Consider the following 25,666-nt stretch of genomic DNA (forward strand, 5'->3'; position numbering starts at 1 on the left):
AGCAACTCCCCACACCTCCTCTGCCACCTGCCCAAGCCTCAGTCTGGTCAGTGGTCGATCACGCAAACAGTGTGGACAGTGGAACTCAGTTGTGTGATATAGTGTTGAGCCACGTGGCCAGTGTTCACGCAGGGCAGGAATGCATGCCAGAAGTCACGTGAGAAGGGAATGCATTAGGAGCACTTTGCTGTATGCGCAGTGGGTACATGGAGGGTGGTGGCTGCCATAGAGGCCAACAGCAGCTGCTCCAACTTAAGTTAGCCAGCAGGAGGTCTGACCCATGGGCTTTGGAAATAAAGGCTCCCATTGAAAAGCCCATCTCTTTGCCAGGGTAACTGTGTGATGAGGGTGGCTAAGACTGTTGAGAATTCTGCTTTAGGGAGAGTTCAGGTCTGGTCTGTACAGAAGGGGTATCTTGTCAGAATGCTTTACACCAGACCGAGAAACGATTCGGGACCATGGGAAGGACCACACTACTGTCTCTCTACCTGATTGTCTTCCTTGTGAAGGGGAACGTTTGTCCCCCATAGGATTTGTCATAATCATCGAACTAGTGTATCCAGATTGCTTGGTGTAGCTTGCCGCTGAGAAAATGAGTATAACGTAATGATAAAGCTGCAAGGACTGTTGTCAGGTCAGGAGGGTGAAGCCGACTAATGTTTGCCATCTCCTTTACATGTCTGCTATCTTTATACAGCTTTCCTGATGTGATCTGTCTGCTTGTCAGGGCTCTGAGTCCTAGTCTCTTATTCCCCAGTTGCCACATGGCTTCTCAGGCCTTTGAGGTCTCTAAACTTCTGGCCAGCTGGGCGATGGTGGCACATGCCTTTAATCCCAGCACTCGGGAGGCAGAGGCAGGCGGGATCTCTGCGAGTTCGAGACCAGCCTGGTCTACAGAGCTAGTTCCAGGACAGGCTCCAAAGCCACAGAGAAACCCTGTCTCAAAAAAAACCAAAAATAAAAAATTAAAAAAAAAAAACTTCTGGCCAGCTCAGGTATTTAGAGGCTTTGCTGGATATGTCTGTCTAGGGATCTTGGGTAGCCCCCAGGGCCTTGGGGTAGGGGATCACAGGCTGTATGGAGCCTCTCCTTTCCCCTCACATCAAAACCTGTTTAAAGCATTACTCTCTTGAAGATTTCTGGTTTAGATGAGATCCCTTCTGCAATACCCAGATGACTATTCCAGAACTTTCCAAGCTAGCATAGGTCTCCATAAGAAGGGGGAGAGTTGTGCTTTGTATTTCTTTTGTAATTGGCTGGCTGGGATAATTGAGGTTAATGCATTTAGTGAATGATTATTGACTTGCCAAGGGTTTGAACGCAGAACCCCTGGGACCTAGGGGCTCTTTGGTGGGGACTTGGTCTGTGGGATGGAAGAGCAGAGGCAGCGAGACCCCACCCCTTGAAACTGCTCCTGGTTTCCTTTACTGGCTGCCAGCCTGCCTGAAGATCACTTTCCTGTCCCTGGTATTTTGGGAATGACTGTGGGAAGAGCTTCACTGTGCTCATGGAGCCTGACTTGCCCTGCGGGGCAGAGGCAGCCATCCTGCCTACACTCGGACCAGACAGCCTTTCCAGCTGTTGCTTAGCTGCGTGCTTACATAATCCTAATTGGGAAATGTTAGGATTTGCTTTGGACCAGAGGTCAGCAGAAATGCGCGTCCTTAGGCGTAGATTTCTGCTGGTTCATCTGATTGTTTGCTAACCTATCCCTGTTCTCACAAAGTGACAAAGCAATCAAGATTTCTTTTCAACAGCTAAGTGTATCCTTGTTCAAGGAGTGCATTGAGAATGGCTTACTTCTAGCCTTGATCCTATTGCTGGTGGTCAGTTGTAACTGCAGAAGTCCCTTCAGACTCAGAAGGGACATCGTGGAAGGATGGCAGGGCACTCAGACTGTCCTGTTCCTCTCTCTGTGCCTGTGTTCCCCTTCCATCTTAATGTCCGTGATATTATAGGATGCTCCTTTGTACCTGGACTTCTGACGAATGGCAGCGGTGGCCACATTGCCCCTGTCCCTTCCATGCCTGGCACCGACATGCTGAGATCTAGTCACATCATCCTGCTAAGGGCAGGATGTCAGAAGGAATCGAAACATGTTGGTGGGCTGGGCTTAGGCAGTGAAAAGCGAAGCAAGTGGGATGTTTTTACTGCCTGAACAAGAGACTGACAACAGCCACAGAAGCACCACCAACAAAAGAAACAGCGATCAGATACCAGAGCCGGTGTCCCTCCTCCAGCATCCACAGCAGAGCAGCAGACCATCGCGGGCTCTGTCACAGGGATCTCACAGTGACAGATGAGCTGCATGAAGGGGGCAGGTGTGACATTGGACCCTGGATACCTTGGTGCTATGACGTCTGTTGGTGGCAGAGGAGAGTAAGAGTCCATAGAGTATGGAAAGGCCCAGGGTTGAGGCCCTGTAACCAGCCTGCCTAAGCATCTGGAACACTGGAAGGGCCAATGTCAGTAGATCCTCCTACTGTAAATGGAGACTGCGCTTTGGTCCCAGCCACCCAGACTCGAATAATCAAACAGAAACTATATTAATTGCAACTATATTAATTACAACGTTTGGCCAATGGCTCAGGCCTATTCCTAGCTAACTCTTACATCTTAAATTAACCCATTTCTTTTATTTTATATTCTGCCACTATGCTCTTGGCTTATTACCTCATATCTTCTTTCTTGGGCTGCTACATGGCGCCTGCCTAACTCCACCTTTCTCCCAGCATTCAGTTTAGTTTCCCCACCTAGCTATATTCTGCCCTGCCATAGGCCAAAACAGATTCTTTGTTAACCAGTGGTAATAAAACATATTCATAGCATATAGAGGGGAGTCCCACATCATCTCCTACAACTCTGAATATTAGGTTCCAGGGCTGACCAGACCGGGAGGGAGAAGGCCCCTTCTTGTTCTCCACTCAGCTTCTCTTCATAGCTGCCCCCAGAGTAGAAACCAAATCTATGTTGACATTACTGGGATTATTTAAGGTTTCAACATTTAATTTTTAATTGCAGCTGTACATATGGTTAAATTTACACGTCTGCCCATCCCCACCATCCAGTCAGAAGTGTTTGATGGATTCATGGTGGTGAGCCACACACTTCCAGAACTTTTCTTCTTGCAGAATCAAAACTCTGCTCCCAGTATGCCTCATCCCCCTCCCACTGGCCCTGGTAGCCACTGTTCTTCTTTCTGATTCTGTGGATCTGATGATTCTGCATGGCTCACATATGCAGGACACACACAGTATAGCATTTGTCCCTTTGTGAGCATCTTATTCCACTCAGAGAATGTCCTCATCTTGAAAGCTTCATCAGAAGCCTCTATCTACCTCCTTATTAAGGCTGAATGGTTATCAGAGATGCCACCTCTGAGACTCTGCAGAAGTGATTGTCATGCCATAGGTTCTGAGCTGCTGGGTCTCTGGAGCTGTGTGTGTGTGCACACATCTGTGTGCTCTGTCACATGTAGATAAAAGGAACACAATCACATTGTTTGCCCATCTATCTTTCTTTTTGGTTCACAGAATACCGCAAGTGACTGGGGCTGTTTCTCTTCCGCGTAGCCATGACAGTGGTGAAGTCCTTAGTCTGCGTGGATAGTTAGAACCCAGTGGGTTGCTGTGGAAACTAGGCCTTCCACTGTGTGCGTGTATACATGTGCACAAGTGCACTTACCTGTGCATGTGGAGGCCAGAAGTTCGTGTCAGGTGCCCTTCTCTATTGCTATCCACCTTATTTCCCTAAGATAGGTTCTCTCTCTGAATCTGCAGCTCACAGTCCAGGCTAGTCTGGCTAGCTGGTGAGCCCTGGAGCTCACCTTTCCATCTCTTGACATCTCCCTTTTGTCCTCAGTCGCCATGCCTGGGAATAGGCCCGCAGCTGGTGATGTTTCATCTGAGCCAAGGATGCTGAAGAAGAAATTCTGATGTCATACTATAGCAGCCTCACCCAGCTGTTGGCTACTTCAGCTCTAGATGCTGAAGGTTCTTTCCAGAGTGGCTGCGAGAAATGGCAGGCTCATTGTTGAGAATACCATTTGGTAGGTCCCTTGTCCATCCTTATCCTCTGGCAAGCAGTTGTTGTCATGGCAACAGATCTGCTCCCGGGCAGCCTTTCTAATAGCATGGAAGGAGGCTTGACACTTCTTCCCGAGGTTGTTGGTAATTATCTTCTCAAAAAATAAGTTCTTCTTATTGGGAACATTTTAATGGGCCTGGTTCTATCCTTTGGGGGGGGCACTTTGAAGTCTCTGTCAGCTTCATGTCTTCAAAAGACTGGATTCTCTGCCCCCATTTTTCTCCGATGCGTGCTTTTTTAGGAAGAACTGTTATTCATATCTTGTTATTACTTTGCTCTTCGTGGGTGTGTAAATCCTTAACTTTATTTGAAAGGCAGGCCGAATAGCCTGTATCAAGTGTCTATAATTAGATTAGCTGTTAGGCACGCACATTTTCCATGACCTTGACTTTCAGAGGCAGAGCTGGCAACATTAGGGTCTTGAAATCCTTTCTCCCCTGGTCTGCCCACAAGCAGACAGAAGGACCTCTTGGATGAGCCTAACCTGTATTTGTTGCTCTCTCCAGTAGCTCACATGTATTCGAGCTGCCAAAATGTTGGGGACACCTGTTTTCCGTGGAGCTTATTCCCCCACCCCTCTCACTCCTTCGTCTGCATATACCCTATTGAGCCTTCATCCCAGACACTCAGAATTCAAGGATGGCGTGGAAGTAGTTGCTCTCCATAGGAGGTCACCATGTGATGGAGGGTACGGGCCCAGGGCAACATGAGAAATGTTACAGTATACATATACTCAGAGGAAGGAGGAGGCAGACCAGCAACCGTCCTCGTCTCGGGAACCCATCCTTTCCTCTCATAACAGTATTGTCAGCCTGATGGGACCTAGAATCACCTGGGAGATGAGTCTCTGGGCGTGACTGTGAGGATTTTCTTGACTAGCTGAATTGCAGTGAGAAGATTCCCCCTAACTGTCAGAAGGAAAGAAGAGTGAGCTGAACACTGGCGTTCATCCTCTGCCTCTATTGTTCCACATGAGCAGTTGTCTCAAGCTTTTGTTGCCACTACATCCTTGCCTCGACGGACGTGAACCAAATCAAGTCCTTCCTCTCTTACGCTGCATCTCTGAGATACTTGTTGATTATAGCGACAAGAAAAGTTACAGTGCCCCGCCCTCCATCCTTTCACATGATGCGGAAGTGCCGGTGGCCTTCTGGCCACCCCAATCCTCTGCTAGGCAGGAGAGAAAAGCCCCTTCGTCATCACTTTAAAGACCACTGAAATGAGAATGGGGGTGGGGGCTGGAGGCCAACAGACCTTTCCTGTTCAGTGCCTGCCTTCCATTGGACCGCTTTGCCACCAGGCATATCTGGTACCTCAAACTTGTTTTCTCTAGACCAATTGTAATTTCACCCATTGGTAGGGGGACACCGGCTCAGAGGAAGAGTCTTGTTTGGAAGGGGACCCTAAAGTGGGGGAGCGGGGCTAAGGCAGGAGCCCCACCCCAGCAGCCAACCTGTTGTCTTATGGATCACAGCCTGGTGATGAGTCACGTTTGCTGTGTTTCTACGACATATCTGGGACATCGCATCCACCAGCGTTCACCTGGAGGGTCTTTGGTGTTCTCAGGACGGGCAAGGCGCATTGACGGATGAAATGTTCTGCCCTCTTCCCGTCACAGTGCAGGTGTGGTCTGGGCACAAGTTGCCATCTTTGGGGGAGCTGGTTAGAAATGCTGACCCTCATGCCCTCCCCAGGCGGGCCCCCGAGGAATGGCAATCTTTCTGCATATTGAAGTCTTTAATACTGTTCTGTGACTTTAGGGATAGAGTTGAAAGCCCAGGGACGCAGCCTTATACTGTTCCTGCATTTGTGCTGGCCCTGCCAACCACCTAAACTTAACTTCTCTTTTTGACTGGGCCCAGATGCAACCTTACTACCTGATGATAATTAACCCAAGGCATAAAACTCATTTGTCAACCCCACTTTTGTCTAGGTTTAACTTAAACAGTCAATCCAGGTAAGCTGATTTTTTTTTTTTTTTGTCTAGGTCCTAATCTTTCCCCGGGGGTTGAGACAGGAAGCAGTCAGACTCCCTGACAGCTCAGCTCTTGGCAGCTACTCCATACACCACTCAGGGGCCATAAATCAAACCCAACTGGTCCCTGGGGATCAGGCCATGACCTTGACAGAGCAGCATGCCATTTGTGTTAGCATGGTTGGTGTGCTTCCCCTCCGGATGCCAGGCCAGCCTGTATCCCCCTCAGTTCCCTGCCTCTGGCAGCTTCCTGTCCTGTAATTGATGGCAGAGAAGTGAATGGCTTCAGATCACTCCAGCTAGTTGCTGTTTTTGTGTCCTGTTAGGAGAGCAGGTTGCTGAGTGGGCGTGAGGGGAAGCATGCAAGAGGAAGGAGAGGCAGAAGAGGAAGGGCGGATGTGGGTCATTAAAAAAGGACCAGCCTCTGACTGTGCCCCCCCATAACTGTGCTCCATGGTTGTGGGAACCAGGTGGGGTGAGAGACATTTTAGGAACTGAAGATTGAATTTTTCTAGCCTCTGCGGAGGACCCACCTTAAACTTTGTAAGCTCTTACCAAAAACATTTTAAAGGATTTTCATTTTTATCGTTTTTCTTCATGTGTGCATGTGTGTCCAGGTCTGATACTGTTCTAAAGCAAAAGATGGAATGTATTAGTTAACATGAGCATCAGGGAGGCTTTTCAGAATCCCCAGGCTCCTTTTCGGATTTCCTCTTGACCTCGGGACTCATCTTGGGAACTGGAAACTGAAATTGGTTTTCAGCCCTGGCATTGAAAGAGAGAGAGGGGAGGCGGGATGTTGGGACACTCGGTGCTACTTTCTCCTGCCAGTGCATCCCGCGTGTTTGCTGTGCTGAGTGGTGACAGCCAGGTCCTCTGATGAGCCAGAGTTGGAGTTAGTTCTCCTTCAGCCTCTCCGCACCATTGTCAGCCTCGGCAACGTGAGGCCCATGTCAGCTGCAGCCAGTGGTGGCCACAAGGAATACAATTGGGTTTTTATTTGTATTAATATTACTTTAGGTTTGTGCGTACTTGTGTTGTACTTGAGGAGGGCATTGGGTGCCTGCATCAGATGCTCTAAGTCTCTCAGTGAGCCTGAAGCTCACCATGTTGACAAGTGAGCCAGTGAGCCCTTGGCACCTCCCTCTGTGTGCCCTCCAGTGCTAGAGTTGTAGGCATACACAGCCATACCTGGCTTTTTCAAATGTGGGCAGCAGGGAGTCGAACTCGGGACCTCTTGCTTACGCAAGTGTTCCTACCAACCCAGCCATCTACTAGAGTGCTGTTTTTTAGAATAGTAGCTGAGGTGCTTTTGCCAGAACTTGTCACATTGCAAGCACTAGGAGAGGCGTGACAAAAGCTTGCAGTCCCAGCCTGGATCATGGATGTGCAGACGCCCCTTAAGCGAGGAGAGTTGCTTTTAGCTAGGAGCACATGAATGAGATCTGATGTTGGCGGGCTCAAGGGGCCCATGTTGTCGTGGGATGTGGATGTGTGACTCTTCACTGATCCGCACTTCCATTTTGATCTCACATCTTCCAGCTATCTTCTCAGTGAGTGATTCATCTGATCTGACTTGCCATGAAGGCTGCCTGGGAAGTAAACCCAGAGCTGGCTACTGTGAGCCTCCCCGACAGTTACAGTTTGGCAACTAAGAAAATGACATGTGGTTCCTGCATCAGGCCACGTCGGCTTCACTGGCTGAGCTGGTGTCCTCCAGTCTCCCTCGCCTGGCTCCAGAAGGAGCCTCTTTCTGTTCCCACATGGCAGAGGCTGGCCACGGCAGTGGGGGTTCATGGTTGCAAATGTCAGGGAGCCTGCAGTACTTCCTGGGTGACGTCCTCATAGGGGCTGGGAAGGCAGACCCATGTGACCATGCTTGCTCCTATACTGGTTTTCCACGCTGTGAATGTGTCCGTGGTTCATGTTTCCGTAATACCATCCTCGCTTTGCCTTTGAACAGCGACAAAGTGGAATACTGGTCTTTGTGGCTGCCAGTACCACGCATGCCAAAATCTCGTGCATATTGGTCTGAAGGCACCAGATGGCGGTGGGACTGTGTGGTTTTGTTTTCTGAAAAGTTGTGAAGTGGGAGACACCGAGAAGTGGGGGGACCAGCTGAATAATCGTCATCTGATAACAGCTTGCATGGTCTTCCAGCCTGTGTGGGGGCACCACGGTGTCGTCAAGAAAGGGGACACTGACCCTCCCTGGTGATGGGAAACGTCACCCCAGCCCCTGGTATTCATTCTTGGGGCGCCAATGGAGCAGAAAGCTCAATCTCAAGACCCCTCCCTCTGGGAGTTGTCTTGGTCTGGACTCAGATTCCACCAAGCGCTGACCCCTCCCCAGGGTCTCTCTCCCTCGCCATGCTCCCGACCACCCGGGAGTGCTACATTTATTAAACGTGGTCTAATTTGGTCTGATTGGAATTATTTGCATCGACCTAACACCTAGAATTTGCTGAACGCACAGTATTAGCTGTCCCCTAAACACCAGCTGGGTTCCCCATCCGCACCCAGCTATGTACAGTTGCTGAATAACAGTTTTAAAATAAAAAAAGGGAAATTCCACATGTGTCTTTCTTCCTTGAAGTTAAAGCTACTCCCTAGAATCACCATTGTGGTCAACAGGAAGTGGCGGTTCCTTTGTGAGGGGCTGGTACGGTTTATTTTTGAAAACCTGTTTTAAGATTTAGTTTTGACCTAAGGAGCCTTCCTCTGTAAGTTAAAGACACACTCTTGAGGCTTATGTGCTCATTTCCTTGAGTCTGTTGCAGGAACATCCTAGGCTATAGCAGTGCATAGGGAAGAGCTTGGACAGTTTTTACTCCATTGTCAGGGCTGGCACGGGCACTGGGTACTTTGCAGTGACTCCTGTCTGGCTGCTGCTCCTGAGGGCAGCCTAGTCTAAGGTATAGGGGGTCTGTATGATAATCTAGACCACTAGAAACTGGCGCTCTTTCTACTCTTTTGAGTCAAGGATGTCTGCGGACCCATCTTCTCCCAGCTTTGCACCTGGTTATCCCCAGGCTAAAAAGCAAAGTGCAGATGAATCCAGAAGTAACATGGCTTGTTACTCTGAGTGCACACCTTGACCCTAGATGAAAACACTCGTCCTATCACTGGAAACCAGGCAAGGGCCTCTGGAGAACACACAGCAGTTTTCCTGAGTGGGAGAAACTGCAGCAAGGAGGACTCCTCCTGACACCAGGAGTTGCCCCGCAATCCCGGGCAGGAGTGTGATGCTGGGGTGGCAAGCAGCTGCTTGTCTGTAAGGTGGCACCTCCCGCTTTCAAAGTCACTGTGAAACTCCATCACTGTGAAAATCCGTCTATCTGTAGGAGTGGGGCTGTTTCACATCACAGCACATTTCCTAAACAGTGACCGAGTGTAGGGATGCTGTTTCATGGTCACACTGACTTCTGCTTGGGAGAGGGGTTATCTAGCCTGGTTTGGAGGCCATCAGAGGTGCAGGTGTGCCTACCATAGCCGAAATCTGGCTGGACTCTTTGTCTGGAGTACTGAAGTATCCCTTAGAAAGCCATTGTTTGATCTGTGTCTAGTTGTTCTCCTACTGCCTTTAGATTGTGTTCTTTGTGCTCAGCCTGAAAGCAAAGCATGCTCTTTGCTTGCTGGAGTGTCGCCATTATACCTTTGCGGGCATGGGAACGGAAACTGCCTTCTGCTGTTAAAATTCAGACTCACCCTCGGGATGCCGTTCTGTGGTACCATTGGCTTTCTCTACCAGAAACCTCTCGTTGGTGAAAGACACCCGAAAGAGATGAGGGGACCTGGAGGAGGAGAGTTACACCCAGCTTCATGGTCAAGTCTGATGGATGCTTCACTCTTTGCATGAGTTTGTGAACACATGCGTGTGAGAGAGCACATGTGTGTGCTCACACCTGCTTCAGCCAAGGCGAGGGCTGGCCTCCAGGCATCCCCTCTGGTGGCAGATGGTATATGCAGCCGTGCTCGCCTGCCCAGCCAGAGCAGCAGCTGGTGCACACTGAGGCAGCTTCTGTGGTTGCAGCACTGGGCAAGCCTCCAGCCACTGCCAAGGTGAAAAGACACCTGACATTTTGAGTCTTCGGTGCTCCCTGAGAATGGGCGCTTATGTGTGAGAGAGATCAAAACATTACAGCCTGCCAGGCCGTTGCAGAATTGGGCCTGGAGGGCCTGTGCATCCCACGACAGCCCCAGCATTCATTTCAGTAGGAGCTTTCCCTTCCCTTCCTGTCTGCCCGGAAGCTGGTGATGTGATGGTGTGGAGCTCCGCAATAGAAAGGAACAACCAAGGAGGTCCAGGGGTTAGAGGGCGGGGCAGCAGGCTCAGGGTGGTCTGGAGTCGGCTGCCCTTGCTTTGGGTGCACAGGGCGTCTTTCTTAGTTCCCAGCAGGTGCTGTTGGAGGTGGGTAACGTGAAGGCATGTTTCTGGCATTCATGGAAACCAGCCTGGTGCTGTTGGTTTCCTTCCTTGCCCGGGTTTACCAACTCCCTGGAGAAGAAGACCGTTACAAGCAGGAGGAGAGAGGCTGCAGGTCGGCTAGTGCCTTATAATGGCTCCGTGGCAGCCTGACCTTCGGAGGACCTGCTGGTTATTGGTTATTGTTTCAGCAGCGCTCTGCATAAGTGGCCCTGGATGTAGCCATTGTGCCTTATTTTCCCTGTACAATATACCATCGCTGCCTTCTGTGCACTTGGAGTTGGGATCTTCGCTGATGTGTCCCACCTGAGTTTCAGGCTTAACGAAGAGTCCTAAACTCCCAAACCTGTACAGACCGGTTGAAAGGCTGTTGTAGATACGAGGTAGATAAGTCTTGGGAATATGGTGTAAAGATCAAGATTTGTTTCTTCTACAAAATGAGTGGACTGTTTAAAAAGATGTGATTAAAGCAAGTTCCTTTCAGAAACAGTCATCACCAAAGTATGGATGAGGCAGTGGTTAAAGGGGCTGATAGGGCTAGGGGTGGGGCCCACTGACGGGGGGCTTGAAAAGCATGCACCAGGGCCCTGGGTTCAGTTGTGCAAGCATGCGCGCACACATAGGGGAAACAAAAAAGTACAAAAATTTAGATTACTCAGGATGCTTTATAAGAGACACAAATTATAAATGATAGCTCATGTTAGGGTGTGAGAGAGTCAAAATAACACTGAATCAGTAGTAGGCCATATACTGCTTTTTGTTTTTTAAATACAATGTCAGCATCTGCATTGAAACTAGTCAGACCCTTACCAATGCCATGTGACCCCCCTAATGCGGGGGGTGGAGCTCTTGCTCCGAAGCTGTATTGTTGACTGACTTCAGAGCTCCTCATTCTTTCCTGGTTTATCCCCCAGCTTAGCTCAGGAGATGGCAGGCTATTAGTGGGGTTCGAGCTTTGTGAGTATGGAAGTTCTGGGGCCATGGGCCCTATAGATCACCCGAGGATTATGCAAGGATGGGAGAGCGTCTAAGAAACTGTCTCGTCCTGTGCTCTGCTCCTGGGAGGTTCCAGAGACTATTCTACTGTCTAGCGGTAACCCCAGGCTCCATGAGCTTTCCAGCGTGAGCCCTTAGCAGGCCAGTCAAAACACTCAGTAACTCACTCCACCCTCGCGCTGCAGCCAGAGCAGTCCTTGAATCTGTTCTTTAGCTCTTTCCTGCCCTACTGCAGAATCCAGCCTGACAAAACAGCTTTCGGTCCTTGCCTGCCACCTGCCCACACGGCAGGCCCAGGCCACCTGCCCATGCAGACCCTGCTGTGCTGGGAGGTGGAGGCGCCTGCAAATGAGGCAGCTTGGCGGGGTGTGACAATGCCACTTGATAGACACCGCCTTCCCAGTGGCAGTGGGAGGATTTGTCCACCCGGGCTACTGTTTGGAGGAAGGAACAGTGGCTCCCTGGCCTTTGCCTCTCAGTTTCCTTCCCACCCTCCGAGAAGCAGTCGTGAAACAATTTGTATTCTGTTTGTGGCATGAAATGCTCCTCTTTGTCCTCAGTTGGGGACGTCTGCAGCTTGTCATAGCAGGAAGAAGTCTTCCAGAGAGCAGTCAGACAAAGCAGGGTTGAGGTATTGCCTGTTCTGCTTAGCTGCTGTGTGGCCTGTTAGCAAGCCCTGCTGGGGTGCAAGGAAGGTGCCTTTCTCCTAGGTTGCTGGGAAGCGTGAGTGCGTGTGTGCGCACACGCATACATCTGTGTCCTGCATGTGTATGGGTGCACAGCATGTAAAACTGTGTGGGGACTGGAGAGCAATGTTGGGTTTCTTTCTCAGTCGCGTCTCTGCTCATTATTAATTAATTAATTGATTGATTGATTGATTAGAGATCGGGTTTCTTACTGAGCCGGGCGTTCATTGGTTGCCTCAACTGGCTAGCCACCCAGCTCTAGAACCTTCTGCCTTCCCAGCCCCAATGTCACAGGCATGCGTCACTTTTGACATGGATTCCAAACTCTGTCTAGGCCTTTCCTAAGATTATCTTACATTTATTTTCAACGTCTTGTAGTAAAAATGTATTCATTAAGTCAGTGAAGTGCTTGCCATGCAAGCTGGGACCTGAGTTCAGCCCCCCAAACCCATGTAAAAATGCTGGGTATGGTGGCACATGCCTGTCCCTGGGGCTCCCTGGCCGGCCAGCCTAACCCAGTTGGTGAGCTACTTCAGCAAGAGACCGTGTCTCCAAGAGTAATTTAAAAAATAATGAAGAGAACAAATTGTGGAAGGTTCTTGATGTCAGCCTCACACACATAAAGAAAAAACAAACAGATTGTTGGTCCAGCCTTCAAATGATAAATACTCGCTCATTCGAGGAGGAAGCGGCTCATCCACCCTGCAGGAGGCCAGGTGCCTAAACCAGCCATTTGTGGTTCCATAAATACTCCCATTGTCACATTGGACCACTTCCAGATGTCCTCTCTTTGTAGCCCCAGCCAGTTTCCTCCAATTCAAACCTGCTGAGTGTTTTCTTTCTTTTTTTTTTTTAAAGTCCTAGCGGAGGTCAGAAAAGCATCAGCTGTTGCTAAGCTCTTCCACAGATAGATCTATTTTTAGGGTGACCCATAATGCTAGGACCAGCAAGTTCCAGCCCTGGGTCCCAGGGTCCACAGGGAGTGTCGTCTGCCTGCTGCCCCCATGCCAGGTACAGTGATACTGCCTGTAGGAAGTCTTCATTAGGTTCCTTCATTTCCTGTCCTCTCCGGGGCTTCCTGTGCAGGGGCACAGGGGTGGGGCACAGGCAGTATGTTCAGAAACTGCTTGGTAACAGTCGGCCGAGAACTCGGCTGCCCCCAGAAGGCCCTGGGGATGAAATAAATATGGAAAATATTGGGAAGGCACTGAAATAATAGGACAGAAAAAACGGACGGGTTGGAAGGACTGGACTTGGTCATGATGTTTTCCAGCCTCTAATTCTACCTCAAGGAGATGGAAGTGTGGGTCCAGAGTAGACCCCCAACTCCTGGCTGTCTGCACTGGCTTTGCCAGGACAGATTCTAGCCATTCAGGCACCCATTACAGTTCTAGACACAAGAAGCAAACTTTGAGAGCTGGCTGAACAAAACCTTTCCACTCTTGCTAGTGGGTAAAATGAGGAAGCTGGGCTTCCGCTGGACTCTGCCCCTTCCTATCTTTTTTGTCTATGTAAAGTGTCACGTATTTGAGTGTGGCTGAATGCACAAACCCAGAAGATTCAGCTTGGTCGAGTGTCATTTACTGGTCCTGTAACCTTGGACAGACGCTTCAGTACTTCTTTCTCCTGCCCGTGGAAAGGACATGGCGACATTACCAGTACTTCTCGGAATATTGTGAGGATGAATGATTGAATATACGAAAAGTACTTAAGCCAATACCTAAACATTCGAAGCAGCACCGAGTGATACATGATTCTGTTTCTAAACAGCTGTGTCCTATTCAGTTGGTTCATTTAACTAGATCATTGTACGGGATTTTTTGATGTAAACATTTTAATCATTGTCCTCACAGGTGAGGATTCGCCATTTTTCTTAATTATTTCCTCAGGTTAAATTCTTAGGATTAGAGTTTCTGGGTCAAAGAGCGTTATTTTTAGGTTCTTTCTTGATTACTGCTACCGATTTCCCTCCAGGAAGGCCTTAGTCTACCTTCCTAGCAGCAATGAATAAGTGGGCCAATATCCTTGTGTGGCCATGTTATTAACTTTTAATCAGATGAAGGCACAGGAAGAAGAAACCTTTTCCTGGGGATAAAGTGTTCTCATTCCTCACCTTTGTTCATGAGCAATAAAAATCCTAAAGCCTCCAGCAGAGGATGGAATGGGAAGACAAATGGAGGGCGTGAGAATTGCGCCCTCTACTGGTGGTCCCTGGGAAGGCACAAACACTTTCTCAGATGCACATGCTGGAAATGGGGTTTTGGGGTGGTGATTGATCATGGTGGATGTGTGTGGGGGGGAACGGGACGGGACACAGAGTCTCATATATCCTGCACTGGCTTTGAATTTGCTATATCATTGAAAATGGCTTTGAATTTTTTAACCTCCTGCCTCCATCTCTGGAGTGCTAGGATTACAGGTGTCTGCCACTATGGAAGCCTCATGGAGCCCAAAGGCTTCCCTATGTGCTAGGCAAGCACTCTTCCTACCAACCCCAGCCCCCAGAGGCATCATTTAAATGCCAAACCAGCCCTGGGATTCCAATTGCTTCTTGCTTAAGGTTTTACAGCACTGTTTAGCGGTAAAGTGTGAGTTTTATTTGTCAGGGAAAAACATGTCACTGGCTGGAGATATGTTCAGATACTCAAGTCTGAGGATGTAGTAGGGGATCCTGCAGTTGGCCCTGAGTGAGACCGGACCAAGATGTTGCTAACTGACAATACACAGGACAGCCTCCTGACAAGTGTCGTAGTATAGATTGTCAGAAGTTCTAACTGAGAGGACTGGGCAAGCTCCCTGGGAAAGCAGTTTTTTGGGGTGCTATAAAGTACAGAATTATTATTGTTTTTGTGGATGAGAAAGGGTCTCACTGTGTAGCCCTGGCAGGTCTAGAGTTTGCTGTGTAGACCAGGCTGGCCTGTGGATTAAAGGATCTGCTGGCCTCTGCAAGGGAGCCGGACTCACTTGTTTTTACGTAGTTTTGAGACAAGGATTTACGTAGTTTTGAGACAAGGATTAGCCCCAGCTGGCCTTGAACTCCTGGTAGACCACTTGCTCCTGCTTCCCAGGAGCTGAAGCTTTGCTAATTGGTAGCTACTTTTTTTTTTTTTTGTTGCTGTTGTTATTTGCTTGTAGAGAGCTCTTAGCTTGTGGAATAAAATGGAAAATGAGGGGAACTGAACCAAAAGACAAGCATTTCTGTGGAGAGGACGAAACAAAATGTAACCCATATAATGCCATACCTTTTAATAAGAGGGATTTGTTTGTTTGTTTTTTTCTTGGTGACTTAGTTAAACCCACCATAAATTCCTGTGGCTTTCGTCTGAATGTTTTGTTGGTTAGAAAACTGCTTTAGTTGACACTTCCCCCAGTTTTACAAGTTACATGTTTATGTTTTCCTAATGTTTGTGACTGCGCCCTCCAGGGTCCTTATGGAGTTATGATCTGAAGTGACAATTTGTTCTCCACACGTCCCAGCAAATACTGATTCAATAATTTTTCCCAAAATGGGGAGGAACAGAAGAACTTCAAAACTAATAATTAGAAAGGGTGTGGCTGAAGGGAAGGAACAAGAAGAATCTTGGAAAAAAATCAAACCATGCTTTAACTTCCTTCCCACATTCGCTGAACTCCAAGATCTTGGTCACCAGTGTCCAATTAAAAAATATTCCATGACTTCGCTTTGCTGTAGCTTTATTGTAGAATTGCAAGCATCCTGAAATAATGAGCCAGAGGCCCTTAATTATTCCAAAACAACCTTGAGGGTTATTTGGGCAGAGAGGGTCAGGGTGGGGGAATCTTTAATCTTTCCTTGTGTGTGTGTATATATATATATTAGATATTTTCATAGGAATATTTTTTGTTTTGTTTTCTGAAAGAGAGTTTCTCTTTGTGTAGTTGTGGCTGTCCTGAAACTCACTCTGTAGACCAGGCTGTCTTCTAATTCACAGAGATTCCCCTGCCTCTGCCTCCCAAGTGCTGGGATTAAGGGTGTGCGGCACCACCGCCTGGCAAGAGAAATAATATTTTATTGTGTGAGCATGTGTCAGACAGCGATCTCCAGGAGTTCTTTCTCTACCATCTGTTGAATTCTGATCTCTGGCTTTGGCACTAGGGCTGTCTCAGCCTGGAGACGTACGTACCTGCCAAACTCTACAGGTCCCAGTAAGGATTTTGTAAGTTTGATTTCTGACTCACGATCAACAGTACAAAATGAACAAGAAAACTTAAGACTAGAAAACAGTACAGTAAGAGTAACCTTAGTCTTGGTGCTATGCAAACGAGCCGCATTACACAGATTCACATGTGTGTGTATGTGCACACGTACAAAGAGAAGTTCTGAAGGTAGTGGCCTAGGTTCTACGGCGGTGTGGTGAGACTTGGCTTGTGTTTAATACCGAATTCCTGCTCCTCCCCTGTCCTTCAACTGAGCTGCCTTTGCTTTTCCAGGTGGTACCCGAGAGATTGGCTCGGCACTCACCAGGATGTGCATGCGGCACAGAAGCATCGAGGCCAAGCTGAGGCAGTTCTCCAGGTGAGGAGCATCTGTCTCTATTCTAGCGGGTAGGGTGAGGGGTGCAATGACATGGCATCTTCTCCCGGTAGTGTTTAAGGCCGTACACCCCCATTCTGCTGCTCGGTCACTGAGTGAGCTGGGAATCTGCACTGTGTTGGGATAAGGCCATGCTGGGTTTGCAGTGGACTCTTAGTCCAGCCCATGCCCCCCTGCCCTGCCTCCCACAGCTCTCCTCATCGCCCCCTAGCTGTGGAGATGATGGATACTGCTCCCCACAGGAGCCTCAGGAAGGAGTGAGATACGCCTGCCCACCTGCCTCTGCTTCTTGGTTGTTGGGATTAATGGTACGGAGGCATGTGCCATCACCCCATCTTACATTTCTACAAAACTTCTTAGTAGTCATAAAAAGTATCCTGAAGGCCATGGCTGTTCTGAAGGTGGACAATATTGAGGCAATAGTGGTTCGTTACTCTGCCTTTTAGTTGCTTCAAGGAAATGATTTAAGTATGTTTGACCACTAAATGCAAATCCTTTGGAGCATCCTGCTGGCCCAGCCTGGCCTCCAACTGGTGATCCTCCTGTCTCCTGAAGTGCTGGAATTGATGACAGGCGAGCCTACCACACCCACCACCTGGTGGGCATCTCGACAACAGGAAGTACCCGCTTAATCACTTAATCTCTCCTTTTCTTTATTTTTTTGACAAAAGTGCGTTGATTGATTGCCTGATAAACCCGCTTCAAGAACAGATGGAAGAATGGAAGAAAGTGGCCAACCAGCTGGACAAGGACCATGCAAAAGGTACAGAGGCCTGGAGCATGGAAGCTGTGCTGCTGTGTGGCTGGTGCCACTGCTGTACTTGGTTTCTTTTGTTACCAGAATGGCTCAGAACCCTCTCCGTCTCTCCTCCTCCTGTAGGCATTTCATTCAGCTTTGGGGGACGAGGGGTCCAAAGTGTCACCATTGTGACTGACTGTTGTTTGCCTGGCATGGAACATTGCTAGGCACTCAATCCTCTCTCTTACTGCTCTGTGGTTTTGTGGTCACTGAATTTAACATGAAGTGTAGTTGCCTTAGCCAGGGTTATCAGTGCTGTGAAGAGGCACTGTGACCATGGCAACCCTTGGAAAGCAAACATTTAATTGGAGTGGCAGCCTACAGTTCAGAGGTTCAGTTCGTTATCGTTATGACATAAACATGACGCTGTGTAGGCAGATGTGGCTCTGGAGCTGAGACTGCAACATCTTGCAGGCAACAGGAATCGACTGAAATATTCAGAAGTATCCTGACATAGGAACCCTCAAAGCCCGCCCCCACAGTGACATACTTCCTCCAACAAGGCCATACCCACTCCAACAAAGCCACACCTCCGAATAGTGCCACTCCCTATAAGGTTATGGGCCTGATTACATTCAGCCTCCCACATTCCACTCCCGTAAGCTTGTAACAATATAGGGCACAATGCATTTAGTCCGACTTCAGAAGTCCCCCTAGTCTATCACAGTCTCAACCATGTTTTCAAGTCCAAAGTTCAAAGTCTCTTCTGCGAGTCATACAATCTCTTAACTGTAATACCTGTAAAAATCAGAATCAAAAAGCAGACCACATACTTCAAGCATATGAGGGCACAGGACACACATTACCATTCTGAAACACAGGGAAGGGAGCATAGCGAGGACTTGCTGTGCCAAAACAAGACTGGAAACCAGCTGGGCAAACTCCAGACTCTGCACGTCCGTGTCTGACATCAAAGTGCTCTTCAGATCAACTGGAGAGTGTGGATGCCCCGTGTCAGGTGGTCCTGAGACGGGCCACTTTCTGGTCTTAAGAGTGGTTGACTGTGCTTGCGTAGACTGGACAATGAAGATTACTCCACATGCCCGGAAGCTGTCTGTAACCACCAGGGACTTCGCATCCATCCAAATCGTCCATCCTCTGTGTTCAGGCACCCAGAATGATTGGTTTCCCTGAGTTCCATGTCTGTGCACTCATTGGTGCCACAAAATACATAGATTTATTTCGTTGGTTTTTTGGGGGGGTGTGTGTGTGTGCATGTTCCTCTAAAGTTGATGGTCAACTCTGGTGGTCATGTTCCTTTAACTAGGAGCCATGTTACTGAAAAACTTGAGTGACATCCAATGAAATATTTTGATAAAAGAATGTTGTAAAATAATGAAGGCTTGTGTGCACTGAGGAACTAGACAATTGTGAGCCGCCATGTAGGTGCTGGGAATTCAACCTGGGTCCTTTGGAAAAGCAGCTAATACTTTTATTTGCTGAACCATATCTCCAGCCCTCATTCCCATTTTTTTTTTTTAAAAAAAAAACGTTATAATTTACCTTCAAGGGCTGGAGAGATGGCTCAGCGCATAAGAGCATTGCCTGCTCTTCCAAAGGTCCTGAGTTCAATTCCCAGCAACCACATGGTGGCTCACAACCATCTGTAATGAGGTCTGGTGCCCTCTTCTGGTCTGCAGGCATACACACAGACAGAATATTGTATACATAATAAATAAATAAATAAATAAATAAATAAAATTTACCTTCAATAGGGAAAATGGCACCTTGAATCTGTGTCTCTTCTTGATGCTTATTTTAAAAGTAATTTTCTTCTTTAAGAGCCACGACTTAGTGGTGTTTCTCCTCTTGAGGTCTAGCAACTGTGTATGAAACAGTACTTAAATCTTCAGCTTTTCTGTGCCATCAAGGAGGCGGGCAAATTTACAGGATTTATTTTCCTACTGCGTGTAATCAGGTCCTGGTTGTCATCTCTTGAGCTTCTCATGTGTTCATTTGTTTCATTAAGTAAAAAAGAAAATAGAAATACGTGAATATTATTTTCAGATGGAGAAAGAATTGATAGTTTAATTTGATTTGTGTATTAAATACACAGCAAAGCTAACTATAAAAGAGATTCGAAGACCGATGAGTAACGCTTGTCTGTGGGTGATTTTCCTGAGCCACATCATGGGAAGAAAGTAGCAAAGAGCTATGCTTGACCTGTGCTTGGGCAGTAAGGCAATGTCCCTTGGTTGACTCTCAGTATTGCCCTTCCTGCCCATCCCAAGAGCGTACAGAGAACACTGATCAGCTCCTTCTGTCCGTAATATTCCCAATGAAACAGAGACGGCCTGGGCCCCGAACACAGAGTTAGACCTGGTTAGTCTCTGGATATCTGTGCTACCCACCCCCAGCATCTCAAGATGTGCCGAGGTGCCGTTTAAAGATGTCCTGTCTCATGGCAGTGAGGGTGGGGCCATGGGAGGTGAACTAGATGGAGAGAAAGCCACTCAGAGGGGCAGGGAAGGCAGGAGGAACTCAGAGAACAAAAAGCCACCAGAAGTAGACTCTCCCCCTCCTCATTGGCTTCCTGCTCCACCAAGAGGACTTGCAGGGATTGGTGTGTGTGTGTGTGTGTGTTGCATTATGTGTGCTTGCCCATGTAGGGGTGAGTACCCGTGGATGCACACATGGAGACCAGAGCTCAATGCCAAGTGTCTTCCTTAATATCTCTAGTAGCTCTTGGTTTATTTTTGGAGAAAGGTTCTTTCCCCTGGAACGGAATTTGCCATTTCAGCGAGGCTGGCGGTTATTGAGCTCCAGGGATCATCTTGTTTCCTCCCAGCTGCCCTGGGTTGCAGGTGCTTATAGTCACACCTGGCTCTTTACTCTGTATGGGGGCTGAGGATCTAAACTCAGGTCCTTGTGCTTCCACGGCAAGCAGTTTACCCAGGGAGCCATCTCCCCAGCCCCACATGTTTGTGCTTGAATGTGAAAGTGACAGGGACCGAATTGGGCTGTAGGAAAACTGTTTTCCACCAGGCGGTGGTGGCGCACGCCTTTAATCCCAGCACTTGGGAGGCAGAGGCAGGCGGATCTCTGTGAGTTCGAGACCAGCCTGGTCTACAGAGCTAGTTCCAGGACAGGCTCCAAAGCCACAGAGAAACCCTGTCTCGAAAAAACAAAACAAAACAAAACAAAAAAAAACAAAAAAAACCTGTTTTCCCCCTTAGCTTGTTTATGCCTTCAGCAAATGCATCTCGGATCCTAAGGGCCTTGGGAAAGTAGGTAATGCTGGTGATCTTCCCTGAATTCTAACAGACATATTGTGACTTTTTTTTTTTTTTTAATTAAACCGTCCCCAGTGACATCTTCTCTTGGTGTGGGCAGGACAAGGAAAGACTGCAGTATGTCTCTTTGTTTTTCATGTAAACAACGCCTTTGTGGTGAAATGTCACAGTGATTTTTATCATTGTGTATTTGGAGGTAGCTGTTGGCTGTGTGTTGAGATTATGCTTTCTGGGAGTGAAGTTGAGCAGAGCACTAACACTGTTCAATGTTCTGCTTTCTCTTAGAATATAAGAAAGCTCGCCAGGAGATAAAAAAGAAGTCCTCTGACACGCTGAAACTGCAGAAGAAGGCGAAGAAAGGTAACCGAAAAGTCTGCAATGGTCCTAGGGCTCTGAGAGGAACTGAAAGTGTGCTCGTGTGTGGGCCAGAAGCTGTGCAGTTCATGGGCCTCCTTAGACGGGGCGGGCTGGAGAAGGGGCAGGAGCCGGCCCCACCCACCTGGCTTCAAGTCCTTTTTCTCTTATTTTATGAGTGCTGGTGTTTTCCCCTCATGCACATCTGTGCACCACGTGTGCTAGTAGCACCCGTGCAGACCAGAAGAGCATCAGATCTCCTGGAACTGGACTTACAGACAGTTGTGAGCTGCTGGTGGGTGCCGGGAACTGAACCCAGGTCCTCTGGAAGAGCAGCCGGTGCTTTTAACTTCTGAGCCAACTCTTCTGTCCATGCTTAAAGGTTCTTAAAGTGCAGGGCATGGATGAGCGAGAAGCTCTTGCCAGGTAGTCTTTATCATTCCTCTGCCTATGTCTTCCAATAGGGCAGCTCTTTGCCCGCTGTGCTCTGTGGTAAAGTCCTTGGAAGCCCTAGGATAACGCAGAGGAGCCTTTATGCAAATGTTCTATAGTAATTATCACGGAAACGATGTCCTCCTCCTCCTGGATCTTTCATGACCCATATTCTCTGAAATCCTCATTTGAGTCTTTCAAATTTATGCGCAGTGGCTGCACTGGGAGCCTAGAGACTTAGTCTTTGCTGTCTAGAGGATTTTTAAATACGTTTCTGAGGGCAGAGAACTAGGATTCACCACCAAGGGAAGCCAGGCAGATGTAAGCTGTCTCTTTGCGCCCTGTTCCCTGTTCCTTGTGACAGACCAATGAACTGTCAAATCCAGGAGCCGTCCTCGCCTCTCCAGATCGGATGGGGTGTGAAGAGAAAAGGTCTGGCCGTGTCCACTTTGCAAAGATTTGTAACATTTCCTGGAGCCTGAAAATTGCTCTTGAGTAGGAGAAAGCAGCGATTCGTATTACTTTTTTTTTTTTAAGTTGTTGAATCTCCACTGATAGGATGGGTTCTTCCTGCAGGCTGCTTTATGGGAGGTAGTGCCAAAGGCTGTTCAAAACAACCTTTTTAGGGAGAGACCCCCAACCCCTCCATTTTCTCTTTTCTCGACAAACAGTGATTGTTCAGAATGAAAACACATTTCAAGAGGTGAAGTGGGGGGGGGTAGCTTGGAAGGAAGGGTTGGCTCCATAAAACTCACATTTTTCACAGGGCCCTTCCCCTTCAGTTCTGACAGATACCCTATGCCTGTTTCAAGATGCGTGCAGTGGCGTTTTTAGAGACACTCATATTTTCTGTCCTTCTTGGCTGCTGTAGTTTCTCTGGGATGTGAGTTACTGGGTTTGTGTATCTTATTCTCTCTCCTGAGGGCACCTGGCAGCCTGTATTGTTCTGGCGAGTCTACAGGGCAGTGGTGTGCAGGAAGATGCCACTGTAGTCCGTCAGTCTGAGGCCCCTAGAAGAGCAGACTGTCCGCCTGGTTCGCAGCTTGGCAGCCCTGAAATAGGAGTGATAGTGATCCTGATGAGGTGGTCCGGGGGTGATGCTTACACTTAGAGAAGGTTTGGGGGCCTGTTGAAAAGGATAATGGAGAAGTAGCTGTTCCCCTCAGCCTTCTCAGGGTTCTATTGTCAGAGGCCTCAAGCTCCTGGATGCAGAGGTAATCTGTTTTATCTAAGCCCTACCTAGAGCTGAGAGGGTTTTCCAGTCACTGGTCTTTTCCAATTAGCAGAATTTGGACCTCTGGGTGCAGCGTGATGGCTTGGTCACAGTGGACCATTAGAGGAAGTTGTGCCAAACAGACCTGCCCAGTGTTGGTGCAGGCTGTCTGGGCACTAATGAGCTGTACATCCAGGCTAGAGAGGATGATTCAAGACCCAGGACGCTGGGCTGTGCCAAGCAGAAATGCGCCTGGCCTTGGGACTCGGGAATAATTGGCATTGAATTGTGAAGTGTCTTGAGGCATTTGGGCCTAAGGCTGAGAGAGTGGAGGCTGTGATCAGGTGGTTCTGAAGTCCTAACAAGGTCTCCTCACCAGATCCTGTGCTGGATCAGTGGCCCGCTGCTTGGTGATTTCCTAGTTACTTCAAGTTTGATTTCTTTATCATCCCTGCCCCGCCCAAATATCTAAGTCTATTTTTAGACTTACAATTGTATGATTGTGGGTAACCTTCCAGAAGACTCTAGGGTCATGATTCTGTCAGGATCTTGAGGGGGTGCTCTCCCAGAAGGTGTCTGAGTGGAGCATAGGCTGGAAAAGTCATTGTTTAAGGGTAGGAGGAATTCTGAGCCTAGTTTGGGGTTCTGGTTAGCCGGAGTTTCCCATTCTGATGGAAAACCCGTTGAGTTGAGATTGCTTACAACCTTCAGGTGATAGATAATACATCCTTCAAGTGCCGGGTACCTGGACTCTGCTCATGAAATGTTAGTGGTCTGGGCTGGAGTCCCGATGGAGCTGAGCCTGACTCCTGCAACCAGGGTGTCTTTGGTGCTCTCATGAGGCAGCCTTCCAGTGAGTGCTTTTCAGAGACTGATCTGTGATATGGTAATTCTTCTCACGTTCCATTCGGAGATTTCAAATGCATCCGTGCAGACCAGCCTGGCATTATAGCCTTGTCTTTGACAGTGGTAGACACTAATACAGGATGTGGCTCATGAACAACTTGTGTCCCCTACTTCTTACTCCACAAATGTAATTGTTGACATGTTTATTCAGCCCTCTTTTAACTGTAGAGCTTGGTGATTAGTAATCTAACAGGGTTTCAATATTTCTGTCGCAAACACTCTTGAGTGATAGGTCTTCTGTTAGGTGACATTTTAAAGGGATTTGGGATCTGCTCCATCCTGGGATAAGTGTACAAGGCTTCCTCATTCTCCAAGGCAGGCTTGTCAGGTGCTCACAAAGCCAAGAGCAAGGGACCAGAGAGAGGTGACTTGACCCTCAGAGAACTTCTGGTCTGAGGCACTGGGTCAGGGGCAGAGCCGGCATTAGTAAACCGTGAAGGAGACGGGGCCACAGGAAGCTGAAGAAGTGGAGCTGGCCCTGGGGCCTTGACCTCTGAGTGGGGTAACTTGGATGTACTTCCTGCTCAAGTCTTTGGGATCCCAACAGTGAAGTAGCAGGATTGAAAACGGGGTGCTTTAAGCTACCTCTCTACTTCTGATTGACGCATTACTGTGCACAACCAGCGTTCTTACTTCTCAGGATCTAACGTTTATGTTATTATCATTGCTTGTGTGTGTGTGTGCTAGTGGGGGGCGTTTGTGAGTCAAACCCACACCTAGGCAGATTTTCTGCTGCTGAGCCACATCCACAGTATATGGTTTATTAATTTAAATTTAAAAATTGGTTTGAGAATGTAGCTCAGTTAGGAGAGTTGTTGGCTTGTATGTACAAGGCCCTGTGTTCCAGCCCTCAGCACTGCAAAACAGTAAAAGTAAGGATTGAGTTAATGAGTCTTCTGTTCCCGCCTGTAACCACTAATGGTTCATTTTGTCGGGGTCTTGATTTGAGAAAGAAAGTTGGAATGTTGGTGTTAGATGCCTCCCTGTTTGTTTTTTGAGTCAGGTCTCTCTGTATATCCGTGGCTGTCCTGGAACTCACTCTGTAGGCCAGGCTGGCCTTCCTTGAACTCACGGAGATCTGCCTGCCTCTGCCTCCCAAGTGCTGATATTGAAGGTGTTTATCACCTCTGCATGGCTGATGTTAGCCCTCTAAGTAGGCAGATTCTCTCCCCCCCACCCCCAAGTATCTAGAAATCTAAGGTCAAATACTGGGAATACGGGGGGAGGGGATGCCCACAGAATTCTGCACCAATAGAATGTTTACTATTGTGTTAAAAATTTAGATTCCTTAATATTTTTCATTTTTATCCCACTGTAATGTTAGAACTATAGTTTTCTTTTTCTCTCCCAAGTTAAGGTTTTCCTATTAGACATCTCACTGGCCTCTTCTGGGCATGTATTCTTTCTCTCTGTCTTTAGCAAACCCTTATCCTCTTGTAGAAATGACCAAGTAGCAAGGTGAGGAGGACTTGAGTAGGAATGGCTGAGAAGGAAGGATATTGGCCAGGCAGGAGAGGGGAGCTTGGACTTTGTAGTTTCTGGAGGCCGTGGGTCTGATCACTGGAGTGTAAGTGCGCCAGCCAGCAGCTGTCAGAGCGAAGGGAAGGTTAGGCAGGCGCTGCTCGGATACCAGTTTGACGTTATTGTTTTCCTTTCCGTGTCAAATGTGTATCCTGCACTTCCTCACCGTGCGCCCCTGCCAGTGGATACTCAGGGTAAGTCTACACTCCAAATCTCTGGTGGCTGGCTCCGGTGTGGTCCTTGCTGTGCGTTATTCAGACCTATGCTAGCTATCCATGTTTTCCTGCTGGCTCAGAATAATCACTTATGCTTGTTTAATTTCTTATAAATTTAAGGAAATAATCTATGTATGTTTTAATCATTTCCTTGCTTAGGCATTTGCCCGTTGATGCTGTCAGCACCATATGAAGAATTGTGTCTTCATAAGTCAGTATTAGATTCTACTAAGTTCTAAGAAGGAATCTACTAAGTTCTTTAAATGCACCCTT

General features: G+C 48.1%; 1 protein-coding gene across 18 annotated transcripts in view; it reads left to right on the forward strand.

The window, feature by feature from the left end:
• The window catches only part of Mtss1 (MTSS I-BAR domain containing 1), a 138,019-nt gene that overhangs the window by 87,444 nt on the left and 24,909 nt on the right, over nucleotides 1-25,666 (forward strand). For 13 of the 18 annotated variants that reach the window (XM_075960943.1, XM_075960936.1, XM_075960954.1 and 10 more), the window contains exons 4-6: nucleotides 16,618-16,702; nucleotides 17,392-17,483; nucleotides 21,038-21,112. In XM_075960943.1, the coding sequence (XP_075817058.1) occupies nucleotides 16,618-16,702; nucleotides 17,392-17,483; nucleotides 21,038-21,112 (252 nt within the window). Of the gene's footprint in view, nucleotides 1-16,617; nucleotides 16,703-17,391; nucleotides 17,484-21,037; nucleotides 21,113-25,360; nucleotides 25,373-25,666 lie in introns of all 18 variants that reach the window. The other 5 variants (XM_075960937.1, XM_075960945.1, XM_075960939.1 and 2 more) reach the window with 1 other exon arrangement.

Source organism: Microtus pennsylvanicus, chromosome 2, assembly GCF_037038515.1.
Source record: "Microtus pennsylvanicus isolate mMicPen1 chromosome 2, mMicPen1.hap1, whole genome shotgun sequence".
In the NCBI taxonomy this organism is placed as follows: domain Eukaryota; kingdom Metazoa; phylum Chordata; class Mammalia; order Rodentia; family Cricetidae; genus Microtus; species Microtus pennsylvanicus.